General features: G+C 43.7%; 1 protein-coding gene and 1 pseudogene across 2 annotated transcripts in view; both read right to left on the bottom strand.

Annotated features, from left to right (window-relative positions):
* Positions 1-26,801, bottom strand: part of FGGY (FGGY carbohydrate kinase domain containing) — a 2,161,252-nt gene that overhangs the window by 1,998,824 nt on the left and 135,627 nt on the right. For both annotated transcript variants that reach the window (XM_085602490.1, XM_085602489.1), the window contains one exon: positions 11,684-11,885. In XM_085602490.1, coding sequence (XP_085458616.1) covers positions 11,684-11,884 — 201 coding nt within the window. In that variant the 5' untranslated portion in view covers position 11,885. The remainder of the gene's footprint in view (positions 1-11,683; positions 11,886-26,801) is intronic.
* On the bottom strand, positions 23,845-24,170 carry LOC146834886 (large ribosomal subunit protein eL36 pseudogene; annotated as a pseudogene).

A 26,801-nucleotide genomic window follows, 5' to 3' on the forward strand; every position in this document is an offset into this window, starting at 1 on the left:
TGAGAGTCACAGCGTGCTCCTGGCTGAGCCCAATGCTGTGTTACACCCACCAGTGCCCGCCGATTGCCTCACACCTCTGTGTTGTATTCCACCAGCTAGTGCGTATGCTATGACACTCTCTAGCCCATGCGCACTGTAACACCACCCCGTGAATATGTCATGCCACACTTGCCTTCGCACGGGTTATATTGCCCCATCTAACGTGTCTTCCTCGATTTGTCTGTTATAACGCACAGCGCTATGCCATACATATTACAATCTGGGATCCATATCTTTGTCACAGTGCATATGCAACGTTACACTCCCCAGCACATATTTTATATTACAACTTTAGAGACTAGTTATGTTACACAACACTGCCCTGTGCATATTACACTCCAAGGCGCATATCGCATAGCACGCGCTAGTGCCTGTGCTATCTCGCGCTCTCCAATGAATCGGTCATTGCGCACAATGTATTGCATATTATATTTCACGCCCGGTTCATCTTATATCACACTTTTTGGTGCATAGTTTATACCATATACTACATCTAGTTTTCATTTTCAATCGTGCTCTCAGGACTATGTTCTATATAACACTGCGTCCACCTACCCTTTTCAAGGGCATTACATTTTGCGATGGGGGTGGAGGGTCAGGGGGTGTTTCTGCCAAGTGAGTCCGGAGTCACAGTCACAAACGTCCTCTTCTTCCTGAATAAAAGTGAGATTATGCTGCATACTTGTTCATATTTTAAGTAGTTCGCACAGACACACATTTTAAAAACAATAAAGTTCCTAATACCCACCTTCTCTGAACAGTTATCTTGCTGCCCCATCCACCTCCTCCCTATCCTCTATTGTCTGAATCCATGGACTAGCCTCCTCCCTCCTGCCATGCATGGTCTGATGTGCTGCCAATGCCTTCCATTTAGCATGATGTACCAGTCCACTCCTCCTGCCCTCCATTGCCCAATTCTATGGTCCATCATTGACCTCCTGCTTAGCCTGTGTGCTTAGCTTGCTGCCCCTATTCTCCTTCCCCCTGCCCTCCGATGTCTTTGTGCATGTCCCTGCTCCATCCTTTTTGCCCACTATGTTCCATGGACCTTCCACTCCTATCTACTCTGAGTGTTCTGTTGAGCTGCCACTCCCCTCCCACCTTCCTAGCATTGTCAGATGACTGTAACCTGTCCCTGCCACCTCCACCCTGCCTGTCCACATGCCATGCCCCTATCCCCTTCCTCCTGTCCTCCATGGTCCATTTTACTGCCACACCCTTGTGCCCTCCCTGATCTGTTGTGCTGCAACTGCTCCTCCTGCCTGCCCCGCGCAGTCTGTTGTGAGGCCCCTTCCCCTGAACTCTCTTGTCTGTGCCCAGGTCCTGACCCTCCCTTCTATCCTCCATGGTCCTTTGTGCATGCCCCTGCACCCTCCTTCTTGCCCATCATAGTAATTGTGCTGCCACTAACCCTCCCGCTTGCCATGCATGGTCTTCTGTGCTGCCATGGCCCCTCCCACCTTCCCTGTGTGGTCAGCTAGCTGCCCCTGACCCCCTCCTACCTTCCCTCCATGGTCTGTGTGTATGCCACCATAGTCTCATTGTTGCTCTCCATGGTGTGTCTTGTTTCTAGTGCCCATCCTGCCTGACCTCGATGGTCATCTTGCTGCTCCTGCCCTGCCACCTTGCCCCCAGCCCTCTGTTTCCATGTGCAGACCTCCTATTCCCTCCCTCCTGGCTTGTCTGTTCCATTGTAATGCCCCTGATCCGTCCCTCCTGCCCTTTATGGTCTGTTATGCTGCAGCTTTCTCTCCTGTCTGTCCATTATGGTCAGCTAGCTACTAGTGCATGGTCCTGTCCCCTCCCTATTGCTTTCTATGGATTGTTGTGCTGCACTCCCGTCCCGCATGCGCTGTGTGGTGTATTGTGCTGCTGCAAACCCTGATGCTTGCCCTTTAGGGTCAGTTTGGTGCACCTCTCCATGTCCCTCCTGTCCTCTGTTATCCGAGTCCATGTCCCTACTCCAATTCCTCCTGCCTACCATGATTCAATGTACTATACTTGCGAACATTTTAAACTAGGTAAGAGGGAGATTTTGAAAAAAAACCTGGGGTATTGATTTTCCCCTTTGAGTTACATTGAAAAAGAGGAGATGGTAGACAGGAGACAGATCAAATAAAGCCCATTTGAGCTTAAAAACATTGGACGTTTCCTGGCTGAAACGGGTCTGTTGGCATGTATGGTTGTACTACCACTGCCTCTTCCTTCTGCCCACAATGGTCTATTATATTGCCACAGCCTCTCTTGCCAGTCCTGTATTGTTGGTTTGTTGCCCCTGCCCCCCTTTCCACTGCCCTCCATAGTCTGTTGTGCTGCCACTGCCCTTCCTGCCTGCCCAGTGTGATCAAATTGTTGCCTCTGCACTCGCCTACCTGCCTTCAATTTTCAGAGTCCGTGCCCCTGGCCTCTGCCTCTCAACAGTATCCCAATGAACAACTAGATTGCTAACATTCTATATTTATTACAAAAGTGTGGAACGCCTGACGTCATCTTGATGTAATCAAAACTGTAATACCTAGAGTATTTCCTTTAGAAATTACATATATGAGAGGGTCTTATTTGCATCAAAATTATGGTTAGTGCTCTAAAAAACTAAAATGAGGACATATTTTTTTCAAATAGCGACAAAGAACTTTTAAACTATTTGTAATCTTAGTTTTTTTTATCCAGTTGACCACTTGATTAAATGTTGCACCTTGGCGAGAGGATGTGGTGTTACTTCCAGAGCTGCAGACTTTGCAACTGGGGAACCAGGTTGGAGTTTCTGCTTCAGCTCAACATTCTGTGATTGTGGTCAAATCACTTAATCTCCCCATGTCTACAACCAAAATTAATTTGATCTTGTGGGATGTAACCAATGCTCATGTAAAGCATTCCAATACCTGACAAGTCTGCACTATGTAAAACTGCAAATACACAAAAAATAAGTGTTTTGCACACTTCTGTCATTGGGCTACATGTGGGCTACATCTGGGTGATATTTGTGCTGCATTTGGGCTCTTTTGTCTCTAGTGGCCATCTTGGGAGATTTATTTGTTATGAAGTTTCCTAATTTCCTAATTTACTGCAGTCTCCTCAGTGGGAATACTTTCAGTTTTTTATTTTGGTTCCATCAAGAAGGCATTCAGATGTGTCACACATTTGCCATAAATTCTGAATGTTAGCACTCTAGTTGCTCATTAGATCACTGTAGTAAAACTACTGCTCACCAGGGAAGTCTGCTGCTGGTATTCAAAGTGCATGTTTCAGTCTGCATGTCAGAATTTGTTTATGAAATAGAAGAGGATTTGAGAAGTCAGAATGTGCCCTAATTTTTCTTTCTGCAGAACTAATCATAATTTCTATGGCAAAATGAACCCCCTCATTTTGTTCCTTTGTAAATTAAATGTTTTAAGTGTTATCAAGATGGCTTCAGGTGTGCCATACTTTTGTCATAAGTAAGACTGTTAGCGCTCTAGTTGTTCGTTAGAACACTCTGGGAAGCTGCAGTAGAACACAAAGGAATCAACTGACAGTCTCTGCCCTTGTTGGATGTACATGTTTTACTGAGAATGTCAGACTTCATTCTCACATGACTGAGAAAGATAATGTGAATTTACAGAAAATATGCTCTCAGTTAGCTTATAGATCACCTTCCAAACCTCTGTGGGAAAAGCATGAGAAAATAGTTTTCTCTCAAACATGATTCATGATATCACAGCAGAAGGCTTTTTCACATGGTAAAATCACCTTAGAACACACCACAATTCCTAAAATGAGTATGGTACCATCAACAAATTATTTATAATGTAACTAAAGTCTTAAAACCTTCTATTAACTGCAATGCTTTTTAATGAGGTGCTATCATGTATATTGGTCCCAAGATGGCTGCCAACACTTCTTGGATGAAGTGCTGACAGCCAATCAGATCTCACGATGAGATGTGTGGTTAGGCTCCGCCCAGATATATATGTGATTTTACTTTTGATTTTCTCAGGAACTACTGAACGGATTTACACCATTTAAGCAAAAGGCACATGCCTGACCTGAGGACTACCTCTTTGCCAAATTTCATGTTAATTCTGTTCAGCCGTTCGGGCTGTACCTTCGACTAAAGGTCCCTATGGAAAAATGCATGGGGAAAACGCGTTTTGGGACCCCCCTTTTTTCTCAGCCCCCGCTTGACGAATCACCCCGAGACTTTCAGGGTAGGAGCTGAGCAGAGCACCCCATTAGTTTTGAAAATTTCACGAAGATAAGTCAACCGGCGCCAAAGTTATTCAAAATAGAATTTTCAGATTTCCTATGGGAACTCGGTCCTAACTATAACTATCTACTGGCGACCGCCAATAGATAATATATATATATATATATATATATATATATATATATATATATATATATATATATATATATATATATATATATGTTCAGGCCACAGCGGCTGAACCAGGAAGCAGTGAACAGGTTGCCCCGCCTACTCCCGAGAACGCTTCCTGTCAGTTTCATGGTGCGAGGACGCTGCGAGGGATTCCCTCTTCGTTTGGACTTTTGGATTGCCTTTGTGAACTCGAAGACGCTGGGAGGTCTTCCTTCTTCGTGGAACGTTTGTTGTGGTGAGCTGACGCTGTGAGGTGTTTCTTCTTTGGGACATTCTTCGTGGTAAGCGCGAGGTCGCGCTGATTGCTCCTAATCATTCCTCCCTGTGCAACGCCGTAGCGGGAGGGAAGCGCTACGGACAACTACGTGTTGAAACTGATCAACCCGCTGGCTATTTCTTTCCTTTGAACGTTGTAGCGCGAGGTAGCGCTGAAAACGCTGTTGCGCGAGGTAGCGCTCCTCGGAAACACTCTTAACAAGTTGCAAGCAATACGCACGTACGCGTTTCAAAACGAACGCGGTACTATTGATTTTTTTATTTTTTTTTGTTGTTCTTTCACGAACGCTAGGAGGTGGTCGTTGCTATCTTTGGATTCCGCATGCATGGTGATATGTGCAGGGCTTTCATGGGACAGAAACGTTCTTCGCCTTATTGGACAAGCTATGTAAATATGAGTCTCTAATTACGAAGAGCACTAGGAAGTGCTACACCCTTTATTTAGTTGCTGGGATTCACCATGGAGAAAACGAACTGTGGTGTTTTTTAAACTCAGCTCCTTTCATTTATTTGGCGTTGAGAAGAAGAGACGCTTTAAAACATGTTCCGAGATTCTTATCTGTGGACGCGCTGACCAAAGAGAGGAACGCTGATACCGCAGGAGGGGGACTACCTGTCCCAGAGACCTTTGCTGACATCCTGCCTAGTGAGGGCGGTGCGACACCTGCACGAGCGCTTTAAAGCGCCAGCGAGATACCGCAGCGCGGGACGCGCGCGGGCGGCGCCCGGTCGAAGGGCGGGCCCGTTCGAGACCGGTGGAGGCCGGGCTGGGCCCCCCCCTTTACATCTTCATTGTTCCAGAGCCACCAACTGGAAGCCAAGGGAGCAAGAACTATATTGCGGTAAGAAATTCTAAGCTCACTGTACCCCCCACAGCCCTCTATCCATTACAACGGTCAGGACCTGACTGCCAGGCATTGACTTAAACATGGCGATGAGTAAAGGCGCTAGCGTGGCTGAGTCTCTGGGGAATTTCATCACTCGCGCGAGCAATGTCTTGGCATATGAAATAGCCGCCACTGAACGCCGATTATCGCTAGAGCCATTGACAGGGAAACGCTCTTCCTTAGGCCACATTACCACTGTTCGCTCCCCTGCTAACATGCTGCCTGAATCTCTTGCAGCCCTTCACACTGTGACATCTCCCGCTGCAGCAGCACCTCATCGGCCCCTAGACTCACCAAAGCTAACCATATCAGGGCTAAACGAGTCAGCCGCACATAGGAATGAGACTCTGCCGCCAGCTCCAATTTTCACGAACATTGTTACCACCAGATCCAAATCGGAGCAGTCCGTGAGGAGCAAAAAACCTAATGCTCCGAAGGGGAAGAAGCGCGAGGGAGGGCCGATGAAATCTAATAACAATAAGAAACCTAAAAACCTCCCCAGTCTGAACGCTGGCCACAGTGACGCATCTACGGAGGGAAGGTCACTTACTACACCAGGATTGGACATCATAGCACCTCCAGCACCTATTTCTCCTGAATTTACTTTTGAAAAGACTCCTTATTGCTCTAAATGTGTAATTGATGACGCATATTGGGTAAAGATGGAACTTTTAATCAAGGGGAACCTATCACCTTTAGCCAACAGATTAGCTATTGTTGAAGAAAAATTAAGGGAGCTTCTTACTGCTGTTGACTCTAATCCCAGCGACACGGCGCCCCTGCCCCAGAAGGCCCTCTGCCAATCTATACCCTCACAACACGCCCCTTTTTCGGCCCCCCCCGAGAGAGAGCTATTACATCCTAGCTCCACAATAGTATCTGATGGGGCCCAATTGAGAATCAATGCGAGTACTGCCGTCCCCACCCATCCTTCCCAAATCACTCAGGTCCCCTCTGATATTGGGACGGCTGGGAACTCGTCTCGTACACATAAACCAGTTCATATCACTAATAGTAATAACCCCCAACATCCAGGTGCTAAAACAAAACTTCCAAGACCTGATCTCCCCCCCGAGTGTAGTTCGTATGTAGTGGTTCTTTCTGGGGTCCCTGAACTACATGACGAAAAAACTGAACCATACTCGGCCTTGAAGAATAAAGTCATGCACTGGTTACGTGTCAATAGACCCCTGCCAACTTTCCTTGACGGGGAAATTATGATGGTCCGCAGAGTGGAGTGGGTGGGCAGGAGCATGAAAACCATAAGGGGCGATTGCATCCTTGTAACCTTTTGGTTTACAGCGCGAGCTGAAGTATCTCTTTAAAGAAAAAGGAGGGGCCTCAAGTAAGATTCCAGGAGTGGCCAAACGAACATTCAAATGGCCACCAGGTGCGAGGCTCTAAACATCGTAACAGGCACTGAGGAAAGCTGAACTGCTGAAACGCGTCTGTCGCATGTTACAAAGTTTGCGTTGTTAACTTACCTTGGAATAAATCCTCTTGAATGCATCCTGGCTGTGTCGGACCCTTCTTTGATTCAGAGTGGGGATTTGGACTTTATGTTTTGCCGGTATTGCAGGCACCGGCTTTTCTGACACCCCCTCTCGGTCTGGCAGCACCGCGTTAGCCAGCAATTAGAATGGACTTGTGTTTGATGATGCAAAACGCGGCACCCCCTCGCGCAGACTGAAGCACCACAGGGTGAAGTAACACTGCGTGGGGAGAGAGGAGCAGTATTAACTGCTGGGAGCATCAAGAGGTTTTCAGCGAGGATTTTCAATCTGGCAGCAAGCTGCGGTTGGGTGCAGTCCGGAGGCCACTTTGTTGGGACGCCACTGGGTGTTTGGAACTCCCACTTACTCAAGGGGGATCCACACAAGGACTGCGAATACCAGCATGCAGCGGTCTGGTTTTACAGCGCGAGCTGAAGTATCTCTTTAAAGAAAAAGGAGGGGCCTCAAGTAAGATTCAAGGAGTGGCCAAACGAACATTCAAATGGCCACCAGGTGCGAGGCTCTAAACATCGTAACAGGCACTGAGGAAAGCTGAACTGCTGAAACGCGTCTGCCGCACGTTACAAAGTTTGTGTTGTTAACTTACCTTGGAATAAATCCTCTTGAATGCATCCTGGCTGTGTCGGACCCTTCTTTGATTCAGAGTGGGGATTTGGACTTTATGTTTTGCCGGTATTGCAGGCACCGGCTTTTCTGACACCCCCTCTCGGTCTGGCAGCACCGCGTTAGCCAGCAATTAGAATGGACTTGTGTTTGATGATGCAAAACGTGGCGCCCCCTCGCGCAGACTGAAGCACCACAGGGTGAAGTAACACTGCGTGGGGAGAGAGGAGCAGTATTAACTGCTGGGAGCATCAAGAGGTTTTCAGCGAGGATTTTCAATCTGGCAGCAAGCTGCGGTTGGGTGCAGTCCGGAGGCCACTTTGTTGGGACGCCACTGGGTGTTTGGAACTCCCACTTACTCAAGGGGGATCCACACAAGGACTGCGAATACCAGCATGCAGCGGTCTGGTTTTACAGCGCGAGCTGAAGTATCTCTTTAAAGAAAAAGGAGGGGCCTCAAGTAAGATTCCAGGAGTGGCCAAACGAACATTCAAATGGCCACCAGGTGCGAGGCTCTAAACATCGTAACAGGCACTGAGGAAAGCTGAACTGCTGAAACGCGTCTGCCGCACGTTACAAAGTTTGCGTTGTTAACTTACCTTGGAATAAATCCTCTTGAATGCATCCTGGCTGTGTCGGACCCTTCTTTGATTCAGAGTGGGGATTTGGACTTTATGTTTTGCCGGTATTGCAGGCACCGGCTTTTCTGACACCCCCTCTCGGTCTGGCAGCACCGCGTTAGCCAGCAATTAGAATGGACTTGTGTTTGATGATGCAAAACGCGGCGCCCCCTCGCGCAGACTGAAGCACCACAGGGTGAAGTAACACTGCGTGGGGAGAGAGGAGCAGTATTAACTGCTGGGAGCATCAAGAGGTTTTCAGCGAGGATTTTCAATCTGGCAGCAAGCTGCGGTTGGGTGCAGTCCGGAGGCCACTTTGTTGGGACGCCACTGGGTGTTTGGAACTCCCACTTACTCAAGGGGGATCCACACAAGGACTGCGAATACCAGCATGCAGCGGTCTGGTTTTACAGCGCGAGCTGAAGTATCTCTTTAAAGAAAAAGGAGGGGCCTCAAGTAAGATTCCAGGAGTGGCCAAACGAACATTCAAATGGCCACCAGGTGCGAGGCTCTAAACATCGTAACAGGCACTGAGGAAAGCTGAACTGCTGAAACGCGTCTGCCGCACGTTACAAAGTTTGCGTTGTTAACTTACCTTGGAATAAATCCTCTTGAATGCATCCTGGCTGTGTCGGACCCTTCTTTGATTCAGAGTGGGGATTTGGACTTTATGTTTTGCCGGTATTGCAGGCACTGGCTTTTCTGACACCCCCTCTCGGTCTGGCAGCACCGCGTTAGCCAGCAATTAGAATGGACTTGTGTTTGATGATGCAAAACGCGGCGCCCCCTCACGCAGACTGAAGCACCACAGGGTGAAGTAACACTGCGTGGGGAGAGAGGAGCAGTATTAACTGCTGGGAGCATCAAGAGGTTTTCAGCGAGGATTTTCAATCTGGCAGCAAGCTGCGGTTGGGTGCAGTCCGGAGGCCACTTTGTTGGGACGCCACTGGGTGTTTGGAACTCCCACTTACTCAAGGGGGATCCACACAAGGACTGCGAATACCAGCATGCAGCGGTCTGGTTTTACAGCGCGAGCTGAAGTATCTCTTTAAAGAAAAAGGAGGGGCCTCAAGTAAGATTCCAGGAGTGGCCAAAGGAACATTCAAATGGCCACCAGGTGCGAGGCTCTAAACATCGTAACAGGCACTGAGGAAAGCTGAACTGCTGAAACGCGTCTGCCGCACGTTACAAAGTTTGCGTTGTTAACTTACCTTGGAATAAATCCTCTTGAATGCATCCTGGCTGTGTCGGACCCTTCTTTGATTCAGAGTGGGGATTTGGACTTTATGTTTTGCCGGTATTGCAGGCACCGGCTTTTCTGACACCCCCTCTCGGTCTGGCAGCACCGCGTTAGCCAGCAATTAGAATGGACTTGTGTTTGATGATGCAAAACGCGGCGCCCCCTCGCGCAGACTGAAGCACCACAGGGTGAAGTAACACTGCGTGGGGAGAGAGGAGCAGTATTAACTGCTGGGAGCATCAAGAGGTTTTCAGCGAGGATTTTCAATCTGGCAGCAAGCTGCGGTTGGGTGCAGTCCGGAGGCCACTTTGTTGGGACGCCACTGGGTGTTTTGAACTCCCACTTACTCAAGGGGGATCCACACAAGGACTGCGAATACCAGCATGCAGCGGTCTGGTTTTACAGCGCGAGCTGAAGTATCTCTTTAAAGAAAAAGGAGGGGCCTCAAGTAAGATTCCAGGAGTGGCCAAACGAACATTCAAATGGCCACCAGGTGCGAGGCTCTAAACATCGTAACAGGTACTGAGGAAAGCTGAACTGCTGAAACGCGTCTGCCGCACGTTACAAAGTTTGCGTTGTTAACTTACCTTGGAATAAATCCTCTTGAATGCATCCTGGCTGTGTCGGACCCTTCTTTGATTCAGAGTGGGGATTTGGACTTTATATATATATATATATATATATATATATATATATATATATATATATATATATATATATATATATATATATATATATATATGTAAAATATTAAAGGCTTGAAGCATTAAAATGCTTCGGGAGAAATTGAGAATAGATATTTTTGAACAGAGGTTATTTTTAGGCTTTGGCAAAGCTTTTATTGCGCAAATGAAAGCTTGCGAAACTCTCAATTTTGGGCTTTCAGTATATCAGGATAATTTGTTACTCAAGTTTCAACACGTTTTCACAAAATTTTTGTCTGCCTGAGACTTGTTGAGGAGAAAATGTCCCATGGGAACTGTAAAGCTGATGTGTTGTGGGGCTGAAAGACATGCTCTCCTTAAACGAGTTTCCTGCCACTATCCCCCATGACGTTAGTGTGTGAGATATGGTCTCATGTACAATTCTCCCGCAGAGGACTGCCATGATGCATTTTACAAAATGCATGTAATTTTGGTTAAAAGAAAAAATACATATTTTTTTTTACCTACCTCTACTTATTTTGTGCTATATAAAGAAAAAATAAAATACACATTTTTACCCACCCCTATTATTTGTATTGAGTACTTTTCCTTGAGTGCTGCGCAATGGAGTACCAATTTCTGTGCATCCCAGGCAACCATTCCAATTGATCAGATTCATGCTGGGAAAGACTGATACATACACAACCTTATGCAAGTAAGTAGATTATCACAGTCAACTAATTTAGAAAAGAGTGCCCAATTTGACTTTTGGAAACTTTATTTTCAAATCAGTACGTGCCTATGCTTTTACTCCTTTTAGTTTATTCCCATATTGCAAAACCACTCTCAGTCATTTTGCCAGACTTCAATTGAACTCTGTCATTCTGGACGCCACTTCTGTGCTTTTCTGTATTTTCTCTCAATGGTTTGGTCACCTCTGTTACATATTTCTTAAAAGGTAGCCACCGTCAAAAAACAAGGAGTTGCTAGGTGCACGTGGGTTGTATTTATTTGGCTTTCATTAACTGTTCACGCTTTGACTTTTAGGAAGTGTAATTTTGCATAAAACTCGTCCCATTTCATAATAGATAAACTATAAAAAGTAAACTTTCCCCATATTGCAGAGGAGCTAAACTGTATATCAAACGGCCCAATATGGTATTTGGAAATTATATAAAACAAGTTCTAGAAACTTTTTCCACTGAGCTACTATTTGTCCCCACAAACAAGTAAAACGTTTTTTTTCATTTTAAATGATACACAATTCATTCCTTAGCAGCAAAAGATCCAAATTCAGAGTTGTCGTTGGAAGGAGCAATAGTCCCTGGATGGAGTCAGTCAATGACAAATCAGGTATTAATCCCAGTCTGGAGAGTTACTTTTACAGCGTTGCTTACTTTACCTAACTTAGCATCCAGAAGTAAACAGGAGCTTTGAAAAAAGCGCATATTAAAGAAAAATAAAAACGTTCTTCCTGATTGCGATTGGCCTATGATTTACCTTTGAAACAGTGCAGCACGCGGCCCATATATCGTCTGAAGATTGTTCATAGTGGTCGACTTCAGGTTCCCAAATCTGGACTCTCTGATCTGCCTGGGCCACTATGGTCCCACATTGATCTACCAATGCCGCTCGGACGCTTGCAGTTCCTACATCTATTCCCACATAGTACTTGGCTTCTTCCTTGTTCGTTCTCTGCATCCTGTGTGTAGAAGACAATACAACAAATACTTATTTTCATTCCTTATTTTGGGGTAACAGAAAAAGGAAATTCACAGGGGGCTACACTAGGACTAGCCCACATTTTCCTAGGTGTGAATCTGCACGCAGGACAGGCTTTAGAGAGGTGCGACCAGTGCTTAATTTGAACTGGTGGTTTCCGATGCTCGGCACTGAATTCCCAACACTGGCACTAATTACAGTACACCACATGGTGGCTCTGTTTGTCTAATCGTAAAATGAGCACAACAACAGTAGTCAATAATTCAATATGCATTACAAATTAATGATTCTGGTCACCCACGACTTTCTCATAGCTTTGGGTGGACTGGAATAGCCTGAAATGTCACACATGTAGGGGTGTGATGGTTATTTGTTGTGTTGGTATTGTGACTGGAAGCACTGGCGGTGTAATGGGTGGTGCAAGGTGCCATAGCCTCCTGAGAAGGGCTCTGGCACTTATTTGGATTAAGCACTGGGTGTGAGCTCGAAGGGGGTGGGGGGGGGGGGTAGGGGGTTAGGGGGTTTGCTGCTCTTAGAAATAACTCATGGGTTTAAAAGCACCTGCTTTAATTTCAGGCAACAATAAAACTGTCAAGATAACTGGTGATTGTTTGTTCCTGCTGGAGAGAGACGGAGTTTTGTCTAGTGACAGTTTCACTCATCATAAAGTAACTCAGAGGGTTAATATGCTTGTTGCAAAGAACGTGTACCATGCAGCTCACATAACTGTATTTTATGTGAACAGTTAAGTAAGATACTTTTTTGTCACAGAAATCCTTTTTTTACTTGCAGTTCAAAAGTTACAATACTGATATAGCACAGTGACCCATGAAAGGAAGTCGAAGAGCTACATGCAAACTGCATGGAATAGGTTAGAATGCTATGTTTTTTCCCCAGCCCTTCATTGACCTAATGTTGCTGACAAGGGTTCATTTTGGAAGAAAACATTATTAGTAAGGCCAAGCACTGTGGTACGTTTCAAATCCTGGCTTTGTGCTTCTCCAAACCAAACACTCTTAAAATATACTGCATGCCAGACTGGATGACCTCGGATTCCTACCAGTGGCGGTGCGTCCATTGGGGGCATTGGGGCGTTGCCCCCCGCCCGCGCCCGCAGCTCCCTTGTGCGTCTCTGAACTTAAGAAACTCTCAGTTTACTTAAGTTCAGAGAGGCCGAGGAAGAACTGACAATCATGTCAGTCAGCATAACGCCAGACCGCCCACCCCCTTCACCAGGGGCATGCAGCAGCACAATGCACAAGTGCGCATGACTGGGGAAGGTTGGCGAATTTTTCGCCCTTGCCCAGTCATGCGCACTTGTGTCTCCTGTGGCTGGCGCATGCCCATTAGGGTTGAGCCTTTGATCAACCCTCGGTCTCCTCATGGGCAGGCGGGCGGAAAGGAACCCTGCTCTAATCAATCCTGGCGCTGCTGGCAGCGCCAGGATTGGCTGAGCCTGAGAGGGGTTGCCGCCCACTTGCCAGCAGTGATGCGGGCTGTTTCTGAATGTAGACGCCAACCAGTGGAGTGGACCCGAGTCGGCGCAGACCTGGTCAGGTAGGTAGGATTTTAAATTTATTTTAAAACTCCCCCCCCCCCCGCACGCGACACCCCACCCGCAGTAGTGATGTATCTTTCAGGATGTCTCAAAGTATGTTGCTGCACTAGGCAAGGGATATTCCGCCTCCCCTCCCTCCCCTCACACCTTCTTCGACGCCATTATATTAATACCCTGTTCTGAAGGCTAATGTCTTCCGCTCCCAGTAGGTGGCGCCATTGACGGCCACTAATGTGGCCTATGCTCAGAAACGATCCCGAAAACTTAGCACAGTGAATTCACATTTTGAAATTGTTTTGCTTTTGTACATGTGTGATTATGTACACAGTGTAATTGTCGAATGGGCTGCAGACTGCGATAATTACATGCTCATTAAGAGGAATGCAATTTAGAGATGACTGACTTTGTTAATTTTGAATGAACATTTTGTCAAATGTATTACTTTAAACTAGACTCGATAATGCAAATGTGGAATAATGTGAAAGGTCCAAGTAATTGGCATATAGAAGGCACACGAGTGGGTTACACAAAGGAGGCAATAGATGTGACTGATGGCACTTGACAAAGGCAGTAGATGGCCCTGGGTAAGATTGTGATTCTTTCTGCCCCATTGCCTCTAAATCCTACAGGTCAGGATGTGCTCTAGTTAAAGGTTGCACGGTCATGTACGCCAACCTGAGCGTTTCAGTCCCATTATTTCAAAACAATGACAGACGTGCGATGGACAAATGCACAAAGCGCCTCGTCGATGTGGTCTTCAAGGCACATCAAAGCAGTTGAAGGCCTGTTCGTGCAGGTGCTAACACTGTTCCGGAGGGTACGCTACAGTGCTCCGCTCAAAGCTGTAAGAATGGCCTGCACCTATTGATATTATGAATTGTTAATGTATATTGAAGTGCCTAATTCTCTGCTAAAGTGCTTACCTCACATATATTTTAATATCACCACCTTGCGGGGGATTGACTTAAGTGACAGTGTTGATAATTAAGTGCCGGTGCCGAGCACCGACAAACACTGCCACAAATTAGTCTCTGAACGAGCATTTATGATTGTAAAAGTGCCTTTTTTTCCCTGCATGCAATCTGTGGCCGGTATTCTGCATTCAGGTGATATGGCCATGCATACTAACGGGGTCCATTCTACTGCGCTGCTGCTAAACTTACTCTTCTCTAGGTTGACAAGTTGTTTCGTTGCAGCAAATGTATGGATAAAAAAAGTGTGAGGGGGACTGAATTTGGGAGAGATAAGACATGGGGATTTGCAAAAGCTGCTCTTGGTATTTGCAGTTACACATTGTCATTTTAGCCACATGCAATGATTGCTCGCCAACTGCGCAGCCTCCAGTAGCTTTTCTGATGCAGTGATGGATCTATGTATATTAGGCCCCGCACTAATTGCTTTATTAACCTTCCTGCTTCCTCAAATTTGCTTGACAATGCACAGTTTGTCCACTCTTCTTTCAAAATTTTCTTGTGGGGAGAACACCCCCAAACCACCCCCATCCTAGGTTGTTCGGGCTTGTGCGCTACGCACGCCCACCGAAGTGCAGTACAACAATAATGTTACACCTCACCCCTTTCAAATGTCACCAGCCGCCACTGATTCCTACACCATGTAATCCTCATTGTCTTAAGTAACATTTCCTATAGACTGATTATTTACGTACCTATGATTTATTGTCTCTGTAAAATGTGTGGGTGATGTAAAGTGCCCTGACCCCTTAAACTGGTATGACTAGCGCAACACAAAATAAATGAAATGTATGTGGGAGAAGGTTTATGAAGAGATGAGGGGCGCTCTTGGAGGGTGGTAGTGAGGGGATCCGTGGAGAAGGATTTAAGATTTTCACACCGGGTGCCACCAGTGCTAAAGCCAGTCCTGTTTGCATGATAATATTAACAATAAGCTTTATTAGATCTCCAGGATCTTAAAAGCAGCATACAATACATAACAAAACAATAATAACTAGTACCTATAATTACACATGGCTGCATGGTTAAAACTTTATATAAAATTCTAATAACTAGGCGTTTTAGCCCTAATTGTCTAAGAGCAGAGAGTAATCAACCTGAAAGGACAATCCTTGTGCAAATAATCCTAATCAATACAGGGTCTCTCTCTTATGTCGGTTTTCTAGACTAACCTTAAATATATAAAAAAGAAAAAAGAAAATACCAAAAACTACAAGCTGCGTTTTACAACCTTTTAAAAGGATAACAATCACTGTGCAAGTGCAGATTGAAAGTAAACAGTAATAAGACCCATGTGCTATTAAGCAGAACATGATCTCCAACACCCAGCGGACGGTAGATGTTTAAAAAAGACATCCTATTAAGAGTGCTATTGTTATTAAGACGGAGCTCAGTGAAGGGCAACAACTGATCTTTGATATATAAGGTCATTATAGTATTTAAGAAACAGTAATTGAACAATTTACGCTTTGTTGCTCCCATCTCAGGCAAAAAGTATAACATTTATATTTTAAAATATGCACTTGGTGAGAAGACCCTTCTAAAGTAAGGTAGCCATATTGTAAAAACTGGAGCAGAGTTTTTATAAAATACGTAAATGTTCACAGTCTGGCAAGATCAGAATACTGGATAACTGCGAAGTGCTAAGATAACATGTAGGCAAATCAAAGATGAACAGCATGTTGCCACCGCAGGGGATTCCAGATGGCACTCTGCAGAACAAATCATTGATGCATGTAGAATGGTGCTAGTCAGTAGCAGTGATCAGTCTGTGGTTAACTATTGGTTCTTTTTAGCCTGGTTCCTTGTAATGAACTTTAATTGGAGGTTGCTAGCTTTACGGATTGAAGCAGCAGCTACTTTTGTTGAGAACCAATTGTTGTGACCACCTGTGGCAGTTACCTTATTTTCCAGTGAATTTATTGATACTAATGGATTGCTTGAACTTGTGATATGCCTGATGGACAAAGAACGTAAAGCTGATGTTTAGAGCAATGTTCTCTGGCTTCAAGTCCAAGATGATACCCTGCTTACAGGTCCGGACTCCCAGTTTGTTCCACTCAGGCCTCAGTTTTAATCTACGCCAGTCCAACAATGCTGGGCAGAGGCATACCACATGCACCAGAGATTCTTCTGATTGTCCACAGCCCCTACAAACAACCGTGCATGAAGTACACCGCCAGGTATGAATATGTTTTAACAACATGCATGATTTTTTTTACCCAGCTCTTTATTTATTGCATTATCTTACTTTTCATTACATTACAGAATATCATAAAAGGACAACATTGAAAATGCAAACCCTCCCCCATACCCTACCAGTGTCCCTCAGATGTCCTGTGAGTGTACTTTTCATTATATAGAGCTTTCGGCATGTGCAAGGCATTCTCCAGAAGGTTAGACTAACCTCCCCCTCTCAGTCTCACATATAATCAAGCAGTTGCACTGCTCTCAATTCTGATGGCGGAAAGACACAGTACTCCAGTCTGGACATGTGCACAGTTAATTAACGGGGGTCCAAATCTGGAAAATGTACCCTACAAATGCAGAGGAGTGTTTGTAAAGTTGTTGTGCACCAGCAATTGCAATAGTTTACCAAACCACTGCAATATATTTAAGGAATCTCTCATTTTCTAGGTTAAAGCTAACATCTGCCCTGCTCCCAACATGTGCCACAACACTGCCTGTCTGCCAGACACACGTGTTCTAATTCCTAGAGAGGAAAACCCAGTAGCTCCAACCCAGGTCCTGATGGCACGGGGAAGCTGAACTCCCCCATAATGTAGCTCAGAATCTCTTTATAGACCGCCCTAAGAACCAGACACTCCCACCATATGTACAAGGAGGTACCTTTTCCATCTAAACATCTCTAGCATCTGTCGGAGGTAGCTACATATATCTGGTGCAACCTTTCAGGGGTCATATACCAGTGGTATAGTATCTTATAAGCTGATTTGCTATAGGGGATGCTTCTAGCAAGCTCATTATATTTGCCTACACATGCAGTCAATTTTCATCAGTTATCTGCTCCTGCAGTGTTAACGATTCCACATGAGCAGACAATGCGGTTTTCTATACGGTTTATATCCCTCATGTAGACAAACGGAGCTAGCAGATATTTTTCACAATGCATGCTGTGTGTAAAACAGATACAAAGTGCTTTTGTGTTATATTTATTTACCTATTCATTTTAAGATGCATGGAAGCAGGACGCTGAGCTTTGAAGGGAAGATATAGGGTAGAAAAGTTATAAGGAGGAATGCGAGGGTCGAATAATAAGGCACAGAAAAGAGAGGAAGGGACTGGAGTGTTGAACGTATAGAGCAAAACACCATCATTAGACTGCCTCAAAGTGGTAGGTAGAACCAAAGAATTGGGATGGGAAGGGAAAAAGAACAGAAGTATTTGTTTATCACTTTACTTTGATCAATTATTTCCCACCAATGCCTCAGATTCATGCACAATGCCTACCGTGGACTAAGTAGCTTCTAGGAGCTGGTGGCAATTAATGTGATGCTCCCTCATATTTCTCTCAATCAAGGGCGAATGACGCTCATGTGAAGCTCTACAGGTCAGATATTCTACTCATTTAACCAATGGCCTCTCAAGCTGAAAAGTACCATCATGGGCAGAGACTGATGGTGTATTTATGGGAAAAGAACCCTGCTCCAAAAAAGAAACCACAGACCAGCAACAGCAGTGCAATATCCCATGCATTGAAAAGTTATTTTTTGGTTATAACATGTCAAATTGCAGTTCATTTGTTTTTAAGTAATACTGCTTTTCCACGATGATAAAACTGATGTGCAAGAAGAAAAGCTGTCCAGGATCATACTCACAGTGTGTTAAAATGGAACCAGTGAGATCAGAGTTGGGACAATTCAAGTTTCCAGGACAGACAACATAACCAATAATTTGCTTTGCCTGGCTGGCGGTAAGAAACAGGATTTGCTATGTGATTCGCATCCTCATCCCACCAACTATAGCTCTGTCTGTTGAATGCCTGTTCTTATGTGCAACTTACAAGTTACAGATTTGAATAATGGTGGTCTGACTCAGCCTTTCAACAATCTTTTAATGAACAACCATCTCAAAAGCTGACACCTCAACCCAAGCAGAGTTTTAAAGGCTTCCTCAACCAACCAGTGAGTGCTTGAGGAAAGCATAAGTGGGAGATATGAGGAAATTGTGTGTTAATAAAAAGAAATAAAACCACAATGTTACCACACCTTCTGAGACGGCTAATTAACAAATTTGAAATGTATATGACATTATTTTGTGTTTGACTACATAGTACTGGTTTGCTGTTCCTAACAAATGTAGCATTATAGGACAAAGTCTGTAGCATGTTTGTCAGAAGTGCAGTTGTTCTCACATTGTTATATTCTAAGTTGTGCTTGGTTTGAGTCTGAATTAAGTGCAAGGAAATGTTGTGCAAAGAAATTAATTTAAGAAATGTATCTCCAAGTTGTTATTTTCCTGCTGGTGGGAATTTTAAGAAAATGTAATGAATGCCCACACAGAAAATCATAATATAGTACACTTTTATATTAAACAAATAAGAGTCTGAACGGAGAGCACTTTGTTGGCCAGTCTTATCATTTAGCTATTTGATTATGCTCTTCTAATATGCCTGGTACATTGTTTCTTTGAGCAGTATATGTGCTGTAAAAATACTATTTTACCGATGATTGGTATACTATTTTTGGTAGTTAGATTACTACTGTCAGAATTTGTTGAAACTTCAAACTGCCTTGATCCATACCAGACGGACTTTCGACCCAGACACAGCCCAGAGTCGGCTTTTGTTGCAGTAACTGATAACATCTGAATGTTACTGGACAGCGGTCAAGCAGTACTTCTTATGCTGCTTGACTTCTCTGCTGCCTTCGACACAATTTCCCATCAGACTCTGCTCAGTAGACTCAGGGAAATTGGCCTCCAAGGGAATGCTCCAAAATGGTTGTCGAATTTCCTGTCTGATAGAACTAGGCCATTATCTGGACCCTTTCCGCTCGAAGACCACAAGACTGACCAAGGGAGTACCTCAGGGCTCTTGCTTAAGCCCTACATTATTAAACATATATGTTACTCCCTTAGCAGGATTACTGAGAACTTTAGGATTCATCCCAACATCATATGCTGATGACACTCCGCTCCTATTTTCCTTTGATAAAAACAACCCCAATGTTCAGTCCACGTTTTCGAAGGGTATGACGGTCATCGCTGGCTGGATGAGGGATAACTTCCTCCAAACTTAATGTGGGAAAATTGGAGATCATGCTGTTTGCGGATGCTGCAGTGAGGTGGTCCCCAAGATGGTGCCCAGGGGAACTGGGCTCCGCACCAATTCCAAAACAGGTGGACAAAAACCTGGGAGTCCATTTGGATCAGAAATTAGTATTGAAAGAGCATTCCACAACTACTGTTGGGGCGTGCTTCCACGTACTTAGTCTTCTCCTAAGAGTATTCACTTTCTTACCTCTAACTACTCGGAAAACTCTGATCCAGGCACTAGTGCTAAGCCGTCTGGACTACTGCAATGCCATGTGGATCTCAGCCAATGAAGTCTCCTTAAATAGATTGTAAGTAGTCCAGAAAACTGCAGCTCGTTAGGTCTCTAATGCTCCTCCACGAACGGCCTCCCTCCCTCTTCTGCAACAATTGCATTGGCTTCCGGTGCGGAAGCGGATCAAATTTAAGATCTGTTGCATTGTGCACAAATCTCTAAATGGCCTAGGCACCAGTTATCTATTAGATAGATTTACCAAATATCTGCCACCTAGGTCCCTCCGATCAGGTCTCAAATCGCTACTTCTTACTCACGCTACAAAAATTCTTGTTTGGGTGGTAAAGCTTTTTTCCACCTAGCCCCTTACTATTAGAACCAACTGCCCATCCACCTGCGTCAATGCACAGACAACTTCAAGTTCAGAAGGCTGCTAAAAACCTCACTGTTCTGATTTGCTGCTGTTCCTGGTTGGCTGTAGTAACTATGGTGCAGAGATACCCCTGTTGGGGTGATTTGGGCGCTTCATAAATTAATAAATATCAAATACTACAAGGTTAATTATATTTACTGTGTAAATGTTATACTTTGAAAAAGCAAAGTGAATGCCAGTGGTGGAATTATTCGTGGTGGAGTTTCTGAGTCAACTTTGCTTCCCCTTGATCCTGCCCATCAACCCTTCTGGAAAGGACAAAGCTTTGAAACGTTCGTACCAGAAATCAGCTTTTAATGGACGGATTTCACCATCTGTTCTCCGATGGTGTGGACAGGGTTAAAACATACAGAAAAGGGGTGGATCCTGAACATACATTTCCTCATATTTCGCCAATGTTTTCCACACTTCAGCTGAGTATAAATCGGGGGATGTCACACCACAGAACTTCCCTATCCTCATTTGGGATCTCCCTATTCAAAATCCATGCAATCTGATTTGATAACCTCAGTTAATCCCACATGAGCGGTCACACAAAATGTTTTATATAATTGACATTATTCCTGAAAAAGTCCAGACTCAAAGTGGATGACAAACTTCTTTATTGAAGGAAAGTTACATACTACCGAAGTCCCTGACAAAATACATCTTCCAGCTTTCCCGTCAGCCCTGCAGTTTTCATAACATCACATTCCCTATTCCACTGATATACACATTCCAAGAGATATAACAATTCCCTTTGAGCCCAGCTGTGCTCTAGTACATTTTTTGATACAGGTCAATTCCCTTGTCGCTGCCCCTGCTTCTGGAGATACAAAGCCCAATGTCAAAGCTGTCGATACTGAAGTCTACATGTTTTCTTCGCTTCAATATCCTCTTTGCATTCTGTAAATGTTTTGGCTACACGTTTGTGAATATATCTTATACCGTCTGACAGTCTCTCTCCCTCCACTGTCTAAAAGCTTTCTCCTTAGAATGTTGGGCTAAAATATGTATTGAAGTGAAACAGGGTATTTGGGAAGGGAAGGTTGACAACCTTCCCCTGCATATTATTTGATGCTGTCATTCACAAGACCACAACCAATTCTCTTCTATTCAACACTTTGGGAACAAATTATTCTATGTCCAGTGACCACTGACATTTTTCCCTTTAGGTCAAATCATGATCAAAGCACGATGGCTTACAAGAATAATACTTTGCTTTTATAGCCTTTATACCACACTACAGGCACAATAAGTGCTGTAAATAAAGATGGTTACTACAATATTGCACAACTTAGCTACCTTGGAAAGACGGAAGGCTGAGTTGACCTGCAGATCATAGCAGATGTCAGAGGTACGTTTTAACTTACCTAGATAGACATCTTTATGTCTACAAAAGAACATAGCCAACAATTTTGTAGGAAATGTACAGGTCAAGCTCTATGGTCAAATCCACAAAAAAAATCTAAAAATAACAACAACAAAAACAAACAAATAACAAATGAGTTCCCTCATTAATGTAAAATACTGTCAGGGCACTTTGATATCAAATTATTTTTGGTTTTCTGACACCCAAGATGCTGGCTTATAATTTTCCTCTCTTGTACACATTTGGCACAAGTAATGGGACAGGATCACAAGTTGATCAAGCTTATGGATTCAAGTTTGGGACAAACATCTTGCATTAATGTTAATAGCAATGAGTCCCAATAAAATGGTTAAAACCGAATGCATTCAAAAGGTTTCAAGGTTTCTATGCCCATATTAAATTGAAAATGCATTTGTTTAAATAAATGTGTTACATAATGCATTTTGTTTGAATTATGTTTTTCTACTTACCCCTAAATTAAACTTTATCCCCCAATTCTAATAATTGCTTAACTGTACCCAGTCAGCCCTGACACCTAATCACTAACCAATATTCCATAACCTTCTTCCCTCAAACCCCTCATTTTAATGGTTTATCGACTGCCTCTTAACTAAATCCTTCCCTCTAATCCCTGACCGATAACAACTCACATACAAGTCCTTATTTCGGACCCATTACCTTTAAACATTAACTGCATACCATTTACCTCTAAACCTCATGTGTACATGCTGATTCGTAGCCAGTGAAGGATCAAAGAAGTGGGAACCCATTTCCAATCACTTGTTAGATACAGGGCGTAGCCTGGGGACCTCTGAGGGCAATGCATCTTTACCAATATGCAGTGGTATTAATTGGAATACAGGAATAACTATGGCACTCCGTGTGACGGGGTATGCAGAAATGCATTGCTATTGGTACAAGTAGACTATGTATATTGGTCAGTCTACCACAAGCATCTTTTCTTGTAGTGCTTGCTGAATTTTGATGTGACATCTGCAGGTCACAGGTTTGAAACCCAGCCAGGTAGTCTCAGACTGTACTTCTCTGGAGCTTGATAAAGTAAGCACCTCTTTGAATTTGGTATTATTACTGTATACAATGCTCAACGTAAAGTGCATTGGATAAAACTGCTCATGCCATTAGTTTTTCCTTGAAGTTCAGTTGTAATGCTGTTTTCAATGGGGAGCCTGTATTTTTGAGTCGAGTATCTTCATAAATTACTGAAACTTAAGCTCCAGGCTAGTTTCTTAACCAAATTAGTATGCGTTCCCAAGTCCTTCCTCTTAAGACAGCCCATCATGTGATACTTTTCTCAGCATTTATGCAAAAGACACATTGGAACATTAGCATTGCAATAAGATCTATTAAACCACAGTTCCAGACATAGGAATCTGTGCTCTTGTTTTGTTATACATAACTCCTTCTCCGTCATTTGGAAGGTATAAAATATTCCTTCTGGGTGTGCAGATCACAGACCTTACTGTTTGCTGCTACAGTGAGGCAGTGAGTAGTGCTTCAAATAAATGAATGCATGGGCCCAAACCTTTTTGAAGAGCTGCAGCAGACACTGCCTCACACTGGAGTTATTTATTTAAATTTTATTTATAGAGTTTTATAAAGCGCGGACTAGACCCGATGAGGGTATCAGAGCGCTTTACAAAAGTTACATCAAAAGTTGCACACTAGTCACATATAAATGAGTATCTAAGAAAAGATCGTATATGTTTGATAGTTCTTGTTGAAGGTCATGATTGTGTTAGTCATTCTCTATTAGAGATCAGCACGGCTCTTGGTTGATGAGTAGCTTCTGTTTGGTATCAACTTGCATTAGGGTTGGGATCAGGAGAGAGTTTTATTCATCAGAAGTAGTTTGACTTCATTTTTGAATGAGGTGGTGGAGGGGTTCATTCTGATTGCTTGAGGCAGGGCGTTCCATATCCTGGGTGCTAGGCCAGAGAAGGTGCGTGTATAGGTTGTTTTTTTCCAAAATGTTTGTGATTTCAATAGCAGGGTGTTGGTGCTTCTCAGAGTTCTACTATTGAGTTTATTGGCTAGATACTTTGGTGTATTGACGTGCAGGGCTTTGTGCGTCATTATTTTATTATTGTTCAGAATTTTGTACAGCTTAATCCTTCTTGGTAGCAGCGTTTCTCATTGCCGACAGGACATTGCTGAGCTCTTCCCTCTTTCGCTTGGCACGAATGTGAGTACCAACCCTTTTCTTGATAAATTTAAGAGCACGCTTGTCCTTGGACACTTTGAGCAACTCCATGGCACGCCTCTCATAGGGAGCGAAGCCGCACACTTCAAGAGTCATGTCTCTAATAAGTTTGGTGTGTTTGGTCAAACGCCCTCTCCTGCGGCACTGTCTGGGCTTGGACACATTCTTGGTAACTTGTTGGCCTTTGTTAAGGCCAACGGCCATAGGATAATGGCTCCCCATAGCTGCACTCCGTTATGGTGGACACACCGGAAGGTCATGCATGCAATCTTTAGCTGTACTCTTGCCTCATAAGGAAGCCAATTCAGTTCCATTAGATCAGGGGTGACGTGGTTGTCCTTTCTGGAGCCAGTGACGAATCTTGCAGCCGCGTTTAGTGAGGCTCTTAAAGGAGCCAGACTGGATCTCGGCAAGCCACATAAGGTTGTATTCCCATAGTCGATTCTGGGTAGAACTAGAGATTGAACAGCTGTTTTTAGGTCGTTGTCATTGAGGAAGGGTTTTAGTTTTCTGAGAATGCTCATATGAAAGTTGGCTCCTCAGGTGGCTGTGCTGATATGTTTACTCATGTTGCTATTCTTGTCTAGTATTATTCCCAGTGATCTTGTGGAATCGATAATGTGAGGTTTGCAATTGAGGGCTGTTAGGTGTTTCATCCAGTTTACTATGTCACCTTGTCCTTGTGGTGGGGAGATTTGGAGAAAGTCAGTTTTGAGCGCATTGAGTTTCAGGTGGTTTTTTGTTAGCCAGATGTGGGTTTTTTGTAAAGTTATGTTGAGTAGTCGGATGTCATCCGGCGATGATATTTTTAGGTATAGTTGTGTATCATTCACGTACATATGGTAATGGATATTGGAGAGTTTCAGAATTTCAGTTAAGGGTTCCATGAATAGATTGAAGAGGGTAGGAGATAAGACGGAACCTTGAGGGACTCCCAGGGTGACCGGTGTGGTCACGGATAGCGATTGGTTTATCTTGATTCTTTGAGTTTGGTTGTCTAAGAAGGAGGCAAACCACTTTAGGACAGCTCCTGATAAGCCTATTCTGTGTTCAAGTAGGTCTAGGAGACGGATATGTTTGACTGTATCGAAGGCTTTGGATACTACTGTGTCCTAGACATGGAAATGAAGAGAAGACATGAAGCCATGTATTTGGGCTGACCTATACTTATTATGAACACCTTAAAAATCATATATTTTCCTCTACTGTTTGGGGAGCTAATTTACATACTGTTTCTTCTCTACTCTAGTATGGAGTAACCATCTCTTTCTCATACTTTCTCTTCAGCCACTGGAACCAGAAGTGGTGTCCAGTGCCTTGTTTGTGGATTTGGGAGGATCTTGCAGGACAGAGTCCTCCCAAATCCTTATCATGTGACCTAGTCTTAATTTGTCTTTATAACACCACCATGCACTTCCAGTGTCAAATTCCTTTTTTCATTGTTCTCCCAACTATTTCTCCCTCCTTTTTCCCTTTTTGCCTTCCTCTCTCTTCCTCTCGGTCATGTAATGTCTGATGTTGAAAAATAATTCTTGGTCCACAAAATGAGTGGCAGCTCCCACCATCTGCAATCACCTGCACAATTTAAGCAGTGGTGGTTATGTGGAGGACACTGTATACAGAACTGATCAATGCTGTCTCAGTTGACTAGCAGTGCCGCACATTTACCGTGAATGACATCACTCAATGGTGTGCCTCCCTTAACCATGTGCGGCACAACGTCTGACTTTCGGGGAGATTAGTATCTCTTTCAACTGCTATTACCTTTGACTGTGGAAGTTTCCTGGGCTCTGTTTGCTTTGATGCCTGTGAATTCCTGCTTGTATCTCTAGCCTGGATTATTTTCTGCAAAGCCTTGTCTAGGGAATTGCCTTTATTTAGCTTTGTATCTTGCACAGGACTGTGACTGAGGATTATCCCTAAGGTATGCAAAGTGCACTCAATATATGTTTTAGGGATCTACACTAGGGGCTCTATGATAGGTTTAGGCATTTGTGTAGCTTCTTCTGTGTATTGATTTAAGGGAGGTATTTTCAGTTTGTTTGTACTCTGTTCTTTTCTTTATTTCTGTGGGTCCCGGTTTGGTGTGATTATCTCCACATTCTAGGTACTGTGAAACTGCAGGGATCAGGACTATGAGACCATTGCTAAAAGCGCATTCCATCCACTTTCCTATTACATCCTGGAGAAGCATACTTTTGGATCCATTCTTCTATGTTTCACTCGACCACATATATATTTACATTTGGCCTTATATACTCGTGTGACACCATAATGCTAATGAGATAATGTTCACTGAAAGTATAGAAGTACATCTATTGGCTGTTTGTGCCATATATATTTGAGCATTTTACCGTTTTTCCTTTTCAGAGACATCTGGAATGCTGATATTAAATCTTCTATACGCTTAGATTGTAAGATGGTGTGCTAAAATGCATTTAATGCAGTGCATTCACCAGGGATTAGTGAGAATGAATCACGTGGTTAATGCTTTCTTTATAAATTGTGACCACTTGTCGTTTTTGCTTAAAATTTCATGTTTTAGTTATCGTGCCAAATATAGGAGTACCTAATGATATAGCTTGATTCATTATTGAAGATATCTTATATTGGATTAAATGTAGGTTGTAGAATTCATATGTTTTTAAAGAGAAATGTTAAGTTGGCATGATTGTAGGCCTTAAGCATGCAATCCAGATATTTAACCTTAAGGTAAAAGTTGTTTTTCTGCATGTTTCTTTCCTTTGCAAGTGCAGGCCAGAGGCATTCGTTAGTGAAAAACACATTGTATTTCAGAGACAGAGAGGCAAGGAAGAGTTGGCAAGGTCAAATGACTTTAATGAAGAACAAAGG

The sequence above is a fragment of the Triturus cristatus genome, chromosome 4_2, assembly GCF_964204655.1.
Source record: "Triturus cristatus chromosome 4_2, aTriCri1.1, whole genome shotgun sequence".
Classification (NCBI taxonomy): Eukaryota; Metazoa; Chordata; class Amphibia; order Caudata; family Salamandridae; genus Triturus; species Triturus cristatus.